The 19,227-nt window shown below is 36.1% G+C and overlaps 1 protein-coding gene across 3 annotated transcripts in view; it reads right to left on the reverse strand.

The window, feature by feature from the left end:
* Positions 1–19,227, reverse strand: part of TLL1 (tolloid like 1) — a 236,441-nt gene that overhangs the window by 39,191 nt on the left and 178,023 nt on the right. For all 3 annotated transcript variants that reach the window (XM_021101281.2, XM_084973891.1, XM_084973892.1), the window contains 5 exons: positions 17,676–17,778; positions 14,487–14,603; positions 12,612–12,757; positions 2,823–3,018; positions 258–383 (listed from right to left, as the gene is read on the reverse strand). In XM_021101281.2, coding sequence (XP_020956940.1) covers positions 258–383; positions 2,823–3,018; positions 12,612–12,757; positions 14,487–14,603; positions 17,676–17,778 — 688 coding nt within the window. The remainder of the gene's footprint in view (positions 1–257; positions 384–2,822; positions 3,019–12,611; positions 12,758–14,486; positions 14,604–17,675; positions 17,779–19,227) is intronic.

The following is a 19,227-nucleotide window of genomic DNA, read 5'->3' on the forward strand; positions in this document are numbered from 1 at the left end:
ATTTCTTTTTGGTAAATTACCTACAAAAGGTAAAAGTTTATTTTTAAGAGTCACACAGAAATAACAGCCACATTACCTCATTGTTATCTGGTATATAACGTCCTCTGTTTTAAAGATACTGACTTTTCTTCATAATTGTGTGCATTTTATTCTACTATATTAGGAAGGCAGAAGAAGATAAAGAGAATGAGACTACCTGAAAGAAAGGATTGAGCAGGGATTTTGGGCAGGAGTGCCATGTGCAAATCCAGTCCTACCTTCACAGGTCCTTTTGTCAGGCCCTAGCTCATAGCCAGGCTCACAGGAGCACTGGTAACTGCCCAGTGTGTTCAGACAGCGCTGCTCACAGCCTCCACGGTCAGGCTTGGCACACTCGTCTTCCTCTACAAAGGTGGTGGCAATTAAAGAACAGCTAAAATATTTGGTTTTTACATATAATGTGCTGATTTTTTCTGAAAATATGATGTTTAATAGCTCTGAATGAAACTAAGACAATTGATTTCTTTAACAAAGGAGCAGGAACAATTTGCAAGCCCTCGATGGATGACATAACAAGAATTCACATCACACAGTTCCCATTGTGGCCCAGTGGATTAAGAACTGAACATAGTGTCCATGAGGATGCAGGTTTGATCCCTGGCATCAATTAGTGGTTTAAGGATCTAGTGTTGCCTCAAGCTGTGGCATAGATCACAGATGTGGCTCAGGTTGGTGTTGCCATGGCTGTGGCATAGGCCTCAGCTGCAGCTCCAGTTTGACCCTACCTAGAAACTTCCATATGCTGCAGGTGTGACTGTTAAAAAAAAAAAAAAAAGAATCTGTGTCACTGCAATCTAAGAATTGTGTAAGAACTAGAAGGACTGGGCCAACTGGCGATCATCTTATCTCAGACCCAGTATGTTGTTTTCTGATTTTGAAGTCAAAAGGGATTAGCAAAGCCTAGAGATTTTTCAGAATGAAATAGAAAACAACTACTGAAGAAAAATCTTTTTTTTTTTTTTTTTTAGGGCCGCACCAGAGGCATATGGAGGTTCCCAGGCTAGAGGTCAAATTGGAGCTACAGTTGCCAGCCTATGCCCCAGCCACAGCAATGCCAGATCCGAGCCGCATCTGTGACCTTACACCACAGCTCACGGCAATGCCGGATCCTTAACCCACTGAGCGAATCCAGGGATTGAACCTGCAACCTCATGGTTCCTAGTCAGATTTGTTTCTGCTGCACTACAACTTTACTAAATGCTTTTAAAGAAATATCATTATTAAGAAATAGATTATGGTGACTAAAAAAATTAGAGAGGGAAAATTCAAAAACTTATTGGATCTCTTTAAATTTAAAACATTTGTTTATAAAGACATGTTGATTCCATATTTTTGTAAACACATACACTAATGGTATATGGAAACATGAAAAATATATATGAAATAGACGTGAAAAAATATACTATTTTAAAAAACATAAATGACAAGATACTGCATAATCTCACTCTTTAAGAATAACCTATTCTGAATTAGGAAAATGGTAAACAATATTCACTGGAGAAATTATGCATCATCAAAATAAAAAGTATTTTGATATTCAAATACACAAACATCACATGAGAGCTCCTTATAGCATGTTTCCTCCGCTATAAAATATAACAGAGAAGGTCTGAAGCATGATTATTTTAATGAATACTTTGGATACATATAGTAGTATTGTCAAAGTTCTCTGCCTTTCAATTCATATGGTGAATATCTAAGTAACACTCAGGAAAAATTCATGATATTGTTGCTCTTTGAATAATAAAAATTATTATCCACACTAAATTTTGACATAAATGAATCCATCATTTATTCTGGAAATAGTAGTGTAGAGAAAATTTATTTTATATTTATTTTAAAAGAATTTTCTTCTATAATAACACATTTAACCTAAGCACCTATGAATTTTCTAATTGCAAATTTGATGTTATTGTCATTTCCACTAAAATAGCTTTCTTTTGACATCAGAAATATATATCGAACATAGGACAGGAAAATAAACTAAAATTGGTTAAGCCATTCAAAATTAAAACTGATAATTAAGAATTATTTGTCAAAAGTACATTTTGGAAGAAAATCACGGACTTGGAGAATAGACTTGTGGCTGCCCGACGGGAGAGGGAGGGAGTGGGAGGGATCAGGAGCATGGGGTTATCAGATACAACTTAGAATAGATTTACAAGGAGATCCTGCTGAATGGCATTGAGAACTATGTCTAGATACTCATATTGCAACAGAACAAAGGGTGGGGGGAAAAATGTATACATGTAAGAATAACTTGATCCCCATGCTGTACAGCGGGAAAAAAATAAATGAAAAAAAAATACATTTCGGGTTTCAGAATGTTCTACTAAGGAGGTTATAAATGATCTCTAATGTGGTAAAATGCCATTCTCTAAGGGATGGTTTAGAAATGCTGCCACTTAGAAATAAATTGATGGAACTATATGTCACTAACCCCCTTCTGGTTATGAACCCTTTGTTGACTATATTGTAAATATTTTCTTCTGTCTGCCTGTATACCACTTTCTGGATTTTGCTATTTTGACTATATTTATGAAAAGTAGAATGGTAGAATAAAAGCAGATGGTAGAATACCCTAGTGGACCTACATTGTGCTACAAAAACACTAAATTCCAGTATTTTACCACCAATCATTTTCATCAAAAAACATCAAAATATCTTTATGAACAGTGCATACTTCAACCTTCAATATTACTTTAGTTCTCCCCTAATTCAAAGCTGAATATCACATTACCCATGACAAAGAAAAGCTTACACTTTAAATGATTTCAAGTTACCTTTGAAAAAATTGGCAGCAAACCCTGCCTTGTTCACAGTTCCATCAGAAACAAACTTCATCCACAGGGTATTGGAGGTAGATTTGATATCTTCAGGTTTATCATAGCCACAAAAACGCCCTATCAAAGGGCTATTTTCACTGTTTCCATCTCGAACTTCTAGGTAGTCATAAGCACAGTTGTCATGTCTTTCAATCTATGGCGGTAAAAATATGTGAAGGTCTCTCTCATTAACAGACACAACACTTTCTATAAGAAGAGTCAGTGCCATGGTACTGGTACACCCATATAACAAATGACTTAATCCAAGTGAGAGCATTTCTGATGAGTGTGTATGGTACTATCCAAACTGTCTGTGAACAAAGGACATATTCATCTTGTAGACAGAGAGAAAGAAAAATCGATGAAAAAGTACATCCGCATGCATTAAGATCTGCAGATGTTAGCTGCCCTTTAAAATAAAATTAAAACACATATAGTAATTCTTAGGAAAATAGAATTTAAGAAAATCTGATGCTGTAGAGTACAGGGAACTATATTCAATCACTTGTGATAGAACATGGTAGGAGATAATATGAGAAAAATAAGTCATACACATATATGAGTCATATATGTGTATGACTGGGTTACTTCGCTGTATAGCAGAAATTGACAAAACACTGTAAATCAACTACACTCTAAGAAATTTTAAAAAAGAAGAAATAATTTAAAAAAGAAAATCCAGACAAAGTGATCATTAGAAATGTGGGCTAGATATGCTATATAAGAAATGTATGATACATTCTGAAACATAGTTACAAAAATTATTCATAGTTCACCAACAAAAATCATCATTTTATTAACAGAGGGGCTTAACTCAAATTCTATTGACAGATATTGCACTGTTTCACATTACCCATGACAAAGAAAAGCTTACATATCTTTTGGAAGGAATATGTCGTAACATGGGATTACATTTCTTCCTAGTCTATGTAGCTCGTTATCCACAGTTAGCACAGCTGTGAGTGGGATGACACCTTCAATGTAGAATCAGCACTGGCTACCCCTCTCAGGGTAACAGAGCTTGTTTAGAGGGGCCCTTTAACCTCAATACATTCTTTTCAATCTGTGTACCCTGGAGGAACTCAATCTTTCCTAAACAGTCATATGCAAATATTAGCTCAGATTATTGGCCTATGAAACTTTATGAAGAAGTGCAGGTTCGTGGGCTTTTAGTCCCAAGCTTTGACAAACAACAAACCAAAATTTACACGCTGTTTTACAAATTATAAGACAATTTCTAAATAAATTCTTGCTTTTTATTTTTTCATAGAAAATTGGCACTAACCCTGAAGTCTTAATAGAGTCAACTGCTTATTAGGTATTGGAAGCTGGAAAGCATAGCCAGCTCTAATTAATAATACATGAAATGTATCACCTCTTGCCAACCATCATCCAACATGCAATTCACTTATCATGGAATTCTCCTATTACAAAGCAAAGGTCAGGAAACATGTTCATTCCATGGACATGAATCAATCTGTAGGCATGAAACAGCTGGCATAGTTGGCTGAAGAATTCATTTCCTGATTTGTCAATACATTAACAATGACAGTCTTGAAATTAGGCAGCATAAAGACAAACAGGAAAGAAATAGATTTCGAAGCAGATTTGGTTAGAATGTAGTACTGCATTTGCTACTGCCCTTTTCCTAATCACACATCAGGATTTATTCACTTCAACAAATATTCCCTGCCTGCTCTATGCTGGGTACTCTTCCCACAGATTAGTGTGCATCACTCAGCAAAATAACAAATTACCTTGCCGTCCAGGAGCTTACCCTGGTGTGTAGAGAGCAAAGGTAAAATAAACAGTGTAAATAATAATCATAAAATATCAGAAAGTAAAACATTCTGTGCAAAATTACAAAGTGACACAAATAGGAAGTATGAGAATTGGGGCTGGGAGGGAGTGAAGGTTGTGATTTTAAATTATACTATCAGTAGAAGTTCACTGTGATGCATAAATCCAGATCTGTTTCCCTAAAAATGTATTCATGTCGTGTGTGGAATTATGGGAAAGAATTAAAGATATCTCATTTTTAAAGCATGTTTTTGAGACTGTAGCTGTTAAGAAGAGAGATAAGAGAGAGCCAACAGCCACACTAGTAACAAAATGAGTCATGGGGTGACCAGGCCAACCTGACCAGCTATAGCTAGAACTTCTATCAGTCTTTAAAACACTCCCTTCAGAATCAGAGTTCTTTATGAATAAGAGAACATTTCCAGATGGCCAAAGGCAATCCCCTTTGGTCAGGGGATACATAAAATAACATCTAACACTCTCGAGGTGTAGAGCTTGATAAAAGAATAAGCAAAACTGAACTAATGACAAAACTGTGGGGAAAATAACCAACCTAGTTTCACCTCCTTGAACAGCACAGAATGAACTGCTCTCAACTCAGGAGTCATATGGACAAGGGGCAAAGGCTAAGTTAGAAGGAGAAAGGTGTGTTCAGAGCTTGGTGTTAATGGATGTAAACTATTGCTTTTGGAATGTATTAGCAATGAGATCCTGCTGTTTAGCACTGAGAACTATGTCTAGCCACTTATGATGGAGCATGATGATGGGAGAAAAAAGAATGTATACATGTATGTGTAATACATGTATGTGTCACGAGACTGTACAGTAGGAAAAAAATTGTGTTGGGGAAATAACGATAAAAATATACATACAGCCATGGTCATACTAGCTGTATTCATAATAGCCAAGAGGTGGAAGCAATCCAAATGTCCAGCAGTGGATGAAAGGATGAGCAAAATGTGGTATACACATAAGACGGAATATTAGCCTTAAAAAAGAAGGAAATCCCTTCATGGATGAGCCTTGAGAATATTACATGAAGTGAAATAAAGTCACAAAAAAGTCAAATATCATATGAGTCCACTTACATGAGATAACTACAGTAGTCAAGCTCATAGAGACATAAAGTAGAAGAGTGATTGCCAGGGGCTTGGGGAAGGGAGGAGTGGAAAGCTGTTGCTTAATGGGTGAAGAGTTTAGTTTTGCAAGACGGAAAGTGTTCTGGAGGTTGATTGCACAACAGTGGGAATGTACTTAACACTCCTGTGTTATACGCTTAAAAATTAGTTCAGATGGTAAATTATATATTACGTCTGTTTTAAAATAATAAAAAACCTCTTCTAGGAGTGTTAGAATGTAATTTCAAAATTTAATCAACACTATCAACTATATAAATTATTAATCTTTTATAGACAGTGTAACTTAAAATTCTAAACATTTGGAACAATGCTAAAGTTGTTATTTTTTGCTTTGGGGAAAAATGTTAAAATATGACTAACAAAAAAAATCCAGATTAGCATCTATTACCAAAAATAAATGTTAATAATGGGAAAAATAAAGTCTAATAATGCTACTGACAAAAGGAATTTTAAATAAAAAGGAGAAAAGTGTAATAGGTTTTAAAATGTACTATTATTCTACTTAATATTTAATGAATTAATGTTATATTTATTGCTACTATTTAATATTTAATGATATATACCTGCAGCTCAAAATAGAGGGGAAAAAAACAAACTTAGTCAACTCTGTGAAAATCAAAATCATGAGTCCGGGTTAGGTCTATTTTCATATGATTCAGGTTTTGCAATGCTGCCATTTAACGTTTTTCCTTCATGACAAAGTTATTTTTAACTCATAAATTTAAAAACATTTATTGAAAACCTATGGTCAGATAAAACATACTCGATAGTGTATAAACACTGATGAATAAATAGACTGACAGACATTTATTGTTTAAACAGCACAAATGTACAAATGACAATAGTTATTGAAGGGAGATGATTTAATGCCATGAGGGAATACAGATGCCTCACTTAACTACCAAGAGCTGGTGCAAGAGTGCCAGGCTGTGGAACTGGTTTCAATCACAGTGCTACCAGCTATGACTTACGTGTTCTTGGGCAAGTTTATTTAATCTATTCTTTCAGAGTAGAATGATGGACTAAACTATAATTCTGAGGAGCTAATTAATTCTGCTTTACAGTCATTAACCAATACATATTCTCAGCCAAATATCCAAAAATAGTACAGGGCAAGCATAAAAATGTTAACTGATTAAGATCTCCTTGTCTGGGCTTCCTAGTTTATTTACAAAGACTAGTCTACGTAAATTCATATAAAATATTTAAAGGAATTAAAGGATTTCCTTTTTTCCCCAAGGGAAATAAACGTATTTTTACTAACATGAATATGTTATGAAGTCTGAGGTAACAATGAGAAAACTGACTAAAAGTGTCTTAGATATGCTATAAAGTATTTTCCCACATTGCATCAGCACTTGTTGCTGCTCTCCATGAGGCTAGATACCCCATATTTTTTCTTTAAAGAAAAAAGTTTATTAAAGTGTAGTTGATTTACAATGTTCCTTCAATTTCAGCTGTGCAGTGAAACATCAGTTAAATCACAGAGAATATTTGACTGTTGCACAACAGAGGGGTTAGGGGTGCCAACCCAGGGCAGCTATCTCCGCCTCAAAAACAAAGGAATTGCTAAATGACTCATCCAAGAGAAGGAAGCTGAATCAGTTTGGAGAACTTCACTCAAACTCAAGTTCTTTGTTCTTTTATTCTGCATATTTTGATCTCTAATTAAACACAAATTTTCCCCATGCTTGAAGATCCGTAAAGTGAAAATAATAAGTACTATGTTTATTTTTAAAAAATCTACATACAAGTGGATCCTTGCAATTTAAACCTGTGTTGTTCAAGGGTCAACTATACCAAGATACAAACTTCTGTACATAGTTTAGAATATTGAAGTTGGTAGTAACGATGTGGAGGACTACTCACACCATGGTTTTATAACTGGAAGTATAACCAAATCGGAGTGTGTAGAAATGTTGCTAAGTACCTCAAACTTAATCCCACTTAAATAAATACATGGAGGGGTTTCAATTAAACAGGAGTAAGCTCTGGTTTTATTTCACTTATTTTCTGCTTCAGTGACATTTCTTTGAAGGTCTACTGTAAACATTTTCAGTCTCCCCAACTTTTTCTCTTATGTATTTCTGCATGCTGAAAGTATCCGAATAAAACAGTCTTACAGAAGTTTCTTTACAAATAACACTGCTGCTGAAGGGAAGACAAGCTCTTCAAAATGATTTTGAACACTCATGTACAAATTCACTTCAGTAATGGTCTTAAGAATCAATGTACAGTAACTACTAGAGAAGAGAAAGTTTCCCAAAGGGTATAATTACAGAAGTATTATGACTCTTTCACCCTCCAGATAGGGTCTTTTCCTGCTCAAAGAGTCCTGAAACTCACTAACAAAGGTTCTTGTTCAGATTTTCTTTCTGTACCTACATCAAAATCAAAGTAGATTTTAGAGAGGAAGTTATGACATAAATTCACAGAAAGATGTAAATTCTTTATAGTAGATTTCAACAGATCTAGCTTATCTTAAGGGCCCCTTTATCTGAAAGGAGAGAGAGTAACAGGCAGTGAAAAGAAAGTTTTTGAAAAAGTCAAAGACTGATATCAGTGAATAAAAAGTTTTGTCAGAAAAAGACATAAAACAGAAATAGAGAAGACAAAAATTATACATTTTTCAATATAAAATGCATAAGCTATATATTGAAAATACATTATATAAACAAAGATACATTGATATAAACAGATAAATGACTAACCAAAACAAAATACCTAATGACCACTAGATCAAATTAAATACACAGTTGGTTCTGGGTATTTACCATAGTTGAGTTCAACAAAGTCACTGAAAACACTGAGTTAGTGTTTTCCTAACACTAGGCTCCTGGCTCCTGGGGAAATACAGGGTTAGTTTTCTCTGAGCTTCTGGTGACAAAATTTTTCTCAACTAATCTATACTTAAATGCTTTTTATGTGTGTTTCTGTTTAAAGGCACCTTCACATATGCTGCCAATTCTTTAACACTGAACTCACGGCCAAGAGAGCTGTATAACACATTCCTGAAAATCTAGCACAAAGCTTTTTCTTTATGAGGCACATCATAGGTGGGAATGTGCATACTGGATGACTCAAATATTTTGCTGTTCTCTGCATGTTCATAGATGACCCAGAAAACACTGCACTGATTTGAGGGTTAAGAATGAATTTTAATGAGTAGGAGAATTTGTAAACAAAGAATCTGTGAATAATGAAGATTGACTATACTTGCTAGCTTAACCCTTGCTCACTTAGTATAATACTAGGTTAATGGTTTAGTTCCCTCACTTATGAGATTTAGACAGCATATTATGACACCTAAATTCCTTGTAATTTCTGAAATTTTTAGACCCAAGGATCTCTAGTCTAAATTCAGCCACACTGTACACTAGGTCTTCCAAAACCTAAACCTTTTTACCTACCTAGGCTTGTTTCCCTCTGCATGGAAACTTATGTACATTTGATAAAGAAAGGATATATTAATTTCCACCCACCAGTCATCATGCACTCACACCTTCAAGTATAACCATCCTCCCCTTATTAACTATTAATCATATATCTAGTGGTGATGGAAAGAGTGATCAAAAAGATCACTGAAGGTAAGATTCCTATCCTTTAGTGCATATTTTAGTGAGACAGACAATAACTAAACAAGCAGATTCATAACATAAATTCCAGTATTTGTAAGTGCAATGAAATAAAATAAAAGAGAATAATGGTTCATAGGCAATTATAAGTAAGAAAATATTTTAAACAGAGTTAGCAGGCAAAAACTTTTTAAGGAGGCAATGATTAAGCAGAGATTTGAATGAAGAGAGGAATGAAAGCACAGATCTAGAGGTAGACCAACATCAATGGCAAATGCTGTTATGTGAGAGTAATCTTGGCAGTTTTGAGGAAGAGAAACAAGACCAAAAGCACTGGTAAAGAGGGAGTGAGAAGAAGCTCAGGACCAGATCTTGGGTGGCTTGAGCCATGGTAAATGAGTATGGGTTTCATTTTAGGTGTGATTAAAAAAAAAAAAAAAAGACAAAAGCCTGGAAGAACTTAAGCAGAGTAGTGTTTGCTGTAACTTACATTGTGAAAGTATCATCCTGGCAGTTGTGTGGGTATCAGGATAGGTAGGGCAAGAGTAGAGATGTGAAATGCTCACCACATGCCAAGACGAGCGGCAGTGATGAGAACAGTGGGGGCCAGATGGTAGATATCAAGTGATGATATTGCATGTGGTATATTTTGAAGACAAAGCAAATGGAATATGCTGATGAGCTAGCCTTGGGGTTTAAGAGGAAAAGGTAGAATCAGGGATATTCCTTGAGTAAGTAATAACTCCACTGAAACACTAAATGCTGAAATAGGGAAGACCAAAGATGAATGGATTAGTCTAAGACATGACTATCACAGATTTGGTGTTAGTCAATTAAAGATGAAAGGCCTACTAGACATTCACAGATGTCCACTATATAAATAAAGGAAGAATAAACATAAGGAAATAAAGCAAAATGAAGAAAGGGTAGGAAATGAGATAATATATAAAATGTACTGTCAACCAAACTATGATATGACTTTACCCCAGTTGCAAAGCTTGTCAATAACTTAGTCATTTATTCAATCAACAAATATTTATTAAGTGACTACTCTGTGGCAGGCATGGCTCCAAATGCCTGAGGTATAAATATTTCCTACTTGGCTTCACATTATCCTATTACTCTGTGGCAGGCATGGCTCCAAATGCCTGAGGTATAAATATTTCCTACTTGGCTTCACATTATCCTATTTTTGAAGAATATCACTCAATATATTGATATATCAAAACAAACAAAAAAACAGAGAACAAAAACTGCAAACCAGCTAAAGCAGCAATTTCTGCATCTTAGGTATTTTTTTTTTTTCTTGCTTTTTAGGGCCACAGTTGAGGCATATGGAAATTCCCAGACTAGGGGTCAAATAGGAGCTACAGCTACCAGCCTATGCCACATCCACAGACACGCAGGATCTGAGCCATGTCTGTGACCTACACCACAGCTGAGAGCAATGCTGGATCCTTGGTCCACTGAGTGAGGCCAGGGTTTGAATCCTCATCCTCATGGATACTAGTTGGGTTCATTACTGCTGAGCCACAATGGGAACTCCACATCTTAGTTTTGGGATGCAGGGAATCAATGTATTCTCTGACATCATATTGAAAGACAATTCATCTCAATTTTTGCAATAGCACAAAATACATGCAATGTGGTCATTATGCAGATAACCAGTGGTTTTGGTCTAAAAAGTGGGTGAATCCTACCCAGTTAATTTACTCTTTATAATATGGTGATCTATTTGAATAATGTTTGTGGGCTTACTGATCAAATAAAATGACAAAATTCCAACGTGAATCAAATAATCCAAGAACTAAGATTTCCAAAAATGCAAAGTAGTCAGGAGTATAAACATCGTGATCACGGCAGAAAAATATAATTTTCCTCTTGATTATAAGAAGAAATATGTCTTGAAAATTAAATGGTACAAGCAAAGAAGCAGAGACAGGAACCAAAACATATGTGACCCAGCTTACAGGTGGGGGTATGAGGTTCTCTGGGCTTATGGGTCATACCTGGATCCCCCTGATGTTCCTGCTCTGGGCACAGGGACATCGTGCAGTCACCACACTCAGTGATAAGGATATCCTGGCTGTGGATGGGGTTCCCGATGCCCTTCTGATCACATGGGCAGTAAGGAGGCCTCCTAATCAGTAAATCAGTAACCTCTAATTATGGCATTTGGGTCTCTAACTCCTTCCTGGACCTTCTGCAACCACCTCCCCATTCCTTCCCACTCCACCTGGGGCTCTCAATTTCCAGCCTGAATCTATAATTTAAACATATCCAGGAGTTCCTGATGAATTCCTACATCTCTTGACTTCTAGTTCCTCATTCAGTTCCCCTCGCCATTCAACAATGACTCATCAGCCTTGAGCTAGTTTTGGACGCAGACTTTGCTCCAGGGTTCAGACTGACCTTTGGTTTATTCTGCCCTCATCTAATAATGCAATGTTGCTGCTGATCTCTTCCCTGATAAATTTTTTTTCTTTTGTCTTTTAGGTCTGCACCCATGGCATATGCAGGTTCCCAGGCTGGGGGTCTAATTGGAACTACTGCTGCCAGCCTATGCCACAGCCACAGCAATACCAGATCCAAGCCATGTCTGCGACCTACACCACAGCTCATGGCAATGCCAGATCCTTAACCCACTGAGCGAGGCCAGGGATCGAACCCTCAACCTCATGGCCCCTAGTCAGATTTGTTTCCACTGCCCCACAACGGGAACTCCCCTGATAAATATTTTTGATGAAGTCAAAATCTCCTAAGAATATTTAAACCCCTGTTTCTGATATAAATGATTTTCTACCTAATGATTAAGAGGTGAAAAATGGATCCCCCCCAACAACAACAAAAAAGACAATCTATCCAATCTAACCTTTTACTTTGGAAGAAAAATCAAAGTTCTCTTATTTAATGGATACTTCAAGCGTTCTTGTGAAAGAAGCCTGGGCACTTGTCAAAAGAAACTATTGTCAGGTACTTCAAACATTCTAATTCGAAAAGCACAGATAATGTAAACTCACTTTAATCTTCTTGAAAATGTCTGCAACAAGACGAAAGAAAAAGAAAAAAACACCCTCTTTTGCTCTTGATGTTCCATTTTATAGGCAATCATTTGCTTCTTCACTGATTAAAAAGCTGATTCTCTAGTTCTTTGCTTCTTTAATGAGGATCCCCTTAAATGCACTGTCATTTATAGAGTGTGTGCCCTGCACAGGCTGCCTGAAAGACTTTACCTCAAAGGCCTGAAAGGTCAGCCCCACGTAACAGTCTTCTGACACTGCTATTTTCCACACACATTCTTTCATTGGCCTATAGTCATCCGGATAATTAGGAGACTGAATCTGTCCTTCATTTTTACGTATCTCACCTCCACAGATAGCTGAGGAAAGCAAAAAGAAAAAATAAATAAATAAACTGAGACATGCCATTTCATTTGCATTTTTTTCTAGGAGAACATTTTAGTTCACTGCCTGTAGCTGAGTTCAAAAAGTTCAGGTTATAAAAATCAAGGTTTTTATTAATAACCTGAACTTTTTTTTTTGAGGTTATAAAAAAACCTTGGTTGTAAGTATTTAATTGATTGTAAAAAAAAAAAAAAAAAAAAAAGACCTAGCCACCTAACTGTAAATACTGGATAACAACCTGTGGAGGAATTTGTGATTTTTTTCACTGTTAATTCACATCTTTACAAAAATAAGCATTTAAAAAAAAAAAAACTTTTAGAAACCTTTTGAGATTTTGTAAATTTACTCTATGAGAGTTTGTCCTATGATTTTTTTGAACTGCTTTTTTCTGTCTTTCAGCCTCAGGTGGAAGATGATCAGGAGAGGCACTCCACAAAACTCCCTGGGCCTCTGGCTTTGAGTGGGCCTGGAGCTCAACATCTGTGGCTCCACCCAAACCATCCTCTTCACAGCCACACAGTTAATCTCTAAAACAAATGCTTCCGTTCTCCTAAAAGTCTAAGGGAAGCAGTAATCTTCTGTCTTCTCAATTGCCTTAACTGCTGTGCTGGCATAGGCAGGAGCAAGAGGGTCTTCTCTGCCCCTGACCTGGCAAGAAGGGAGCCGTTTCCAAAGGCAGGAAGCACAACACCAGCTGATTGTTTTTGAGATGTATGGAACAAAGCATCTAGTAAATTCTTCTTGAATGCTGACTCTTTCATTTAGACAAACAAGCTCCAGAACTCTGCACAGTTACTTTTTCTGCAGTTTCCTATAACAGGATTTTCAGCAGTACAGGCATCAAATATACACAGACCCAGTACAAAGAGAAGTGGTAATTTCTTTTTCTTTTTTTTGCCTTTTTGTCTTTTAAGGGCCAAACCCGAGGCATATGGAGGTTCCCAGGCTAGGGGTCTAATCAAGCTATAGCCGCCAGCCTATGCCCAAGCCACAGCAACGCCAGATCTGAGCCTTGTCTGTGACCTACACCACAGCTCACGGCAATGCCAGATCCTTAACCCACTGAGCAAGGCTGTAGATCGAACTCGCAACCTCATGGTTCCTCATCTGATTTGTTTCCACTGTGCCATGATGGGAACTCCCAGAAATGGTAATTTCTCTATAATATTTTAATACTTATCATGAAAAAACAACAGAAGTTCAATAACTCTTGCATTATTTTTTGTTGTTTTCTATCCTTGATGAGTTCCTCTCCCCCAGACCACCTGCATTCTGTTAAGTACATTTACATGTCACTACATTACTGGTACCAGAAAACAGGTTGTTCTTGCTGTTTAGATATACCAAATATGTTAATTAAAATCATCCTAATGAAAAAATACGATTCTTACATGGACCATGTTACTATGGTGGCATGACTAGCACATTCTCTTCCTGTAGTCAAATGCTTGGGAGGCCATATCAGAACCAGTCTTTTTTTGTGACATTATTGCTCATTCACTGATTTATTAAACAAGTATTTATTGAGCACATATTATGTGCCAGGTAAAACAAACAAAAATCATCCTGATGAACATTATAAGAAAGTTTTCTAAAACTTCATAATTAAAATACAGTTGCAATATCATTCCAATGAAATTGAGAGAAAAGACATTTTTGTTAAGTGACGTAAGGGACGCCATGTCTAAGCTCAAAGTGACTTACCTTCATAGATTGCTGCAAAGCCCTTTCCTACCCAGTTACTGCTGCTGCGAAACTCAATCCACATTCTGCTGTCTGTAGAGGTAAGAACTTCAGGCAATTTGTCCCCACAGAATCTACCTAAGAGAAATAAAAGAATAAAGAAAAACTCTTAAATATGACTTTATATTCTAATTGGTTTCCACACTAGCTACAAATTACTTACGTAAAACCTGATTTGGTTCCTTTCTCTATCCCTAGCAACTAGACCCATGCCTATTTCTTAACATTTGCTTAATAAAGATGGATAAATAGCAAATCTCTTCATATTTATTTCTAGAATATTGGAACATATAACCCTCAGATTAAATAAGTGATGTCAGTATCATTATCTGTAGAATCAAGAAACAGCTAGCTTAAATGTTTCATCTGTAAAAAAACACATGCTACATTAAGGTGGGTAATATTATTTATGAAGAACAGAAAAAAGTACAAGCGATCTTGAAAAACTGGTTCAAATGATCAGTCTGGTCATTAGCAGAGGGAGTGTCAGCTCAAGGTGTAGCCAGGTCTTTGTTTATCCAGGTTCCTGGTGAACTATCAGGGAAATCCACAGCCTACCCAAGGGCCTTATATTACTACATACATTCCGTCTCATTTATAAAGCTGTAATATGCAGTGTAGTAAGCAGAGTGGCAAACAGTATCAGAAGGCTTTTTTTTCTAATTGTGTATCCATAAGCGAGTATAATTCCAAATAAACATAATGATACCTGTCGTTCCTTCTCCTTCCCTCAACCTTTCACAAATATTCATTGCTTACTGTACAACTGTGCTTTAAGCTTTCATTTGATGACGAAAGGTTAGATATGACAAGGCACATGAAATAATTCTACATAGAATAATGAGTTGTCATTCTGTGTGCCCTTGGTAATGACATTGTACATAGTTTTAGTATATGAAACATGTCAGTCAACTGAAAACAAATTCATACCACCAGCTAGCAGGTGAAGAAATGTCTTCCTAAATGGTGAAGTACATTAGGGATATGTAAAAGAGAGCAATGTTTCTTAAACTATAATGTGTGGGAAAGGGAAGGGGAGAGGGACAAATTAGGAGCATGGGATTAACAGATAAAATTATTGTACATAAAACAAATAAACAACAATGATTTACTGTATAGCACAGGAAACTATGTATCTTATAATAACCTATAATTGAAAATAATTTGAAAATATCTTTCTATATACTGAATCACTTTGCTGTATACCTGCTGCTAACAGAATATTGTAAATAAATCATACTTCAATTAAAAAAAAAGCTTAGAGTTCCCATTGTGGCTCAGTGGGTTAAGGACCCAACATTCTCTCTGCAATGAGGTGGGTTCAACCCCTGTCCTCGCTCAGTGGCTTAAGCGAGGTATAGGTGGCATTGCTATAAGCTGTGGCTTGGTCCAGTGTTGCTGTGCTGTGGCATAGATTGGCAGCTACAGCTCAGATTAGACCCCTATCCCAGGAACTTCCATAGGCCACAGGGGCAACTATTAGAAGAAAAAAAGAAGAAGCATGAAAAAAAAAAAAACAAAAAAACAAAAAAAAAAACCTGACTATAAGAGAAAAAGCTATAAAGTCCATATTAATTGCCAGGGAGTCTGTTAAAAATGCAGTCTCTGGAGTTTACTGCTGGCTCAGAGGATTAAGGATCTGGCATTATCACTGTAGTAGTGTGGGTCACTGTGTGACGTTAGTTGGATTTATGGCCTAGGACTTCCACAGGCCATGGATGAAGCCAAAAAAAAAAAAGCAGTCTCTGGTTCAGAAAGTTTGGAGTGGGACCCAAATTTCAACATTTCTAACCTTCCAAGTGATTCTGATGCTGCCATGTGAGGTTACACTCTGAGGAGCAAGGGCTCAGAGGAAATAGTTTCATGTGAACAAGTGGTCAGAATGAGCCATTCTGGAAGGCAGCATGTAATGCTGATGGTGTGCTCAAAAAAGCGCCTCAATATTTCAGCTGTCGATTTGATTTTTCAACATGAGTTTAATGAAACATTTCCTCTGGAACAAACACATATATGTTTGTGTTACAAGTTGCTTCATCTAGGCTGAGAAACTAAATGTTCAAGACAATGTTTTCCTCAACCTGATTTATCTTTATTTTCCCTTATTTTTTAAGCATTTCAACAGATCTCTCAGACTTACTAAGACTGTCACTTTTAATACAACTGTGTCCATTCAGCAGGTTTTAGGTGTTAAAAAAAGAAGATCTGTATGGTTGTTGTATTTTTATATAAATAGAACTTAGCAAAGCTACCTCTAAAAATAAAGAAAAGGCTTTCCAGTTGTGGTGCAGCAGAAACAAATCCGACTAGGAACCATGAGATTGCGGATTCAATCCCTGGCCCCACCCAGTGGGTTAAGGATCTGGTGTTGGTGTGGCTGGGGTGTAGGCCGGTAGCTACAGATCCGATTGGACCTCTGACATGGGAATCTCCATATGCCTTGGGTGCGGCCCTCAAAAGACCAAAAGACAAAAAGCCAAAAAAAAAATGAAATAAAAATAAAGGAAAAGTCACAATCTCAAAACAAACAAACAAACAAAAAAACAAAGCAGCTCTCACCTTTGAGAAAACATTGGAAAATGTGGTGTGGTCCATGGTTAAATGTCGGCATATTTTTATAAGCACCAAATCTGAGCTACAATGTATGGCACAAATTACAAATGCAACTTCTCAGCCACAAAAACCTGTCTGAGAAGCAAAACTGTGATGTCTACAGTACAAGCCAATATCCTTGCTGTAGGAAGCTAAACCTGTTCCTAACAACTCAGGTCCTAGTACCTTAGCAAAAAAAAAAAAAAAAAAAAAAAAAAAAAAGCAAAGCAAAACAAAACACACACACACACACAATTTATTTGGTTTTCTCATTAAAATTCTGATTTTTAAATTAAAAAAATAGAAACATGATGAATAGTTACTATAAGCATAATATGAAAGCTATTATAAATCATTATGTTATGCCACACACCTATAATTTAAGCTAGTTTAAATCAGTCAATGGTCTATTTATTGATATGTCTGTATTTTGCTATGGTTGAAAAAAAAGTATAATAAAAATTAAAATATTGGTCTCACACATTTTAAACTCTAAGTTGACTCTTGAAAGAATTGTCTTTCAAGACAGAGCAGACACGTAAGAGGCAACTAATCTCTTACCAAGGAGAGGTGATTTCCTCCAGTATCCATCTCTTACTTCAATGTAGTCATACCAGCACAAACTACTTTTGTATAGGTCCATGGTAGTAAAATTTAAAACAATCTGCAAAATGGAACAAAAGAGCACAGATTAAAAATAATTGTAACTTCACATAAGTGATTTGGCTCCCGGAGGCTGGGAACACAGGACTGCTGTGAAAATGGATTCACAGCAAATTGTTTTTGCTCTTCCTAGGTTAGAATGCCTCTCATACTTTTTTCTTAAGAAACACTTCAAGGAACCCCACTTTCACATTTACATTAACTTTTAACAATTTAGACACACAACGTCCATAAACAAACTAAACATCTTAGCAATTAAAAAGTTTCTGGGAGTTCCCGTCGTGGCGCAGTGGTTAATGAATCTGACTAGGAACCATGAGGTTGTGGGTTCGGTCCCTGCCCTTGTTCAGTGGGTTAACGATCCGGCGTTGCCGTGAGCTGTGGTGTAGGTTGCAGACGCTGCTCGGATCCCGAGTTGCTGTGGCTCTGGTGTAGGCTGGAGGCCACAGCTCCGATTTGACCCCTAACCTGGGAACCTCCATATGCCGCGGGAGCCGCCCAAGAAATAGCAAAAAGACAAAAAAAAAAAAAAAAAGTTTCTGTAATTTGAACAGTTGTGAGACAAATAGAAAGCTTTATTCAAATAGTTTATTTTGAATCTTCTTAAATATGACTTAAGCCATGAGAACTTATGATTTTTGCCATGAGTGTCTTCTTTTTAATAATTTATTTCAGACGTCTATAATTATGTTAAAAATAACCACCATGTGCCATATTCCAAGAACATAATATCATTGTGTATGTTGAAATGTTTTAAATACAGCTCTAGAATTCAAATTTGTCCATGTAACTATAATCAAAGACAGATGTCACTATGTTTCTCTAGATCCAAGAATATATATTCAAAGACCTTTCAAGTTAGAAGATCTTGTAACTGACCCTTCATTCTGTACTTCGTTTTCAAATAAAGCTTCTTTTTAAGATATTTCAAGAACAACTCTAGGAAAAACAGTTTTCTTAATGTTGTATAAACGACTTTACTTTTCAAATAATTAACTTTCTTTTTAGTTGATTATACCAAAAGTAAAGCCAAACTAACATAAGAAATGCATGTGTCTGATGAGGTAAAATTCATCTGGAAAGTTTTTATTTTTTTATATTCAATAACTCATTCTCACACTATTCTGCTTAAAATATCTCAGATTCTTAATGAATATAGTGAACATATACTTTACTGTAGAAATTGAAATAGACTTTGGCCAAAAGCAACAAATTATGAGTATTTGAAATACTTCTAATATAAAACCATAGTTTGTAACAGTATTTAAAAAGTCCTTTTGGAAAAATATAAAATTTTGAGTATAAGAGGACTCTTGAGGAATGAAAAAAAGAAAAACATAAAAAATATAATCCATCAATCTTGAGTTTATATTCCTAAGAGTACTACCATTTTTGTGTTAGAAAACATGTGTTAGAAAACAAAAAGTTCTCTCTTTTCTTGAGCACAGCA

Source organism: Sus scrofa, chromosome 8, assembly GCF_054392235.1.
Source record: "Sus scrofa isolate SSC_HxYL_T2T_F1_AM1 chromosome 8, Sscrofa_HxYL_maternal_Yorkshire_Landrace_v2.0, whole genome shotgun sequence".
In the NCBI taxonomy this organism is placed as follows: domain Eukaryota; kingdom Metazoa; phylum Chordata; class Mammalia; order Artiodactyla; family Suidae; genus Sus; species Sus scrofa.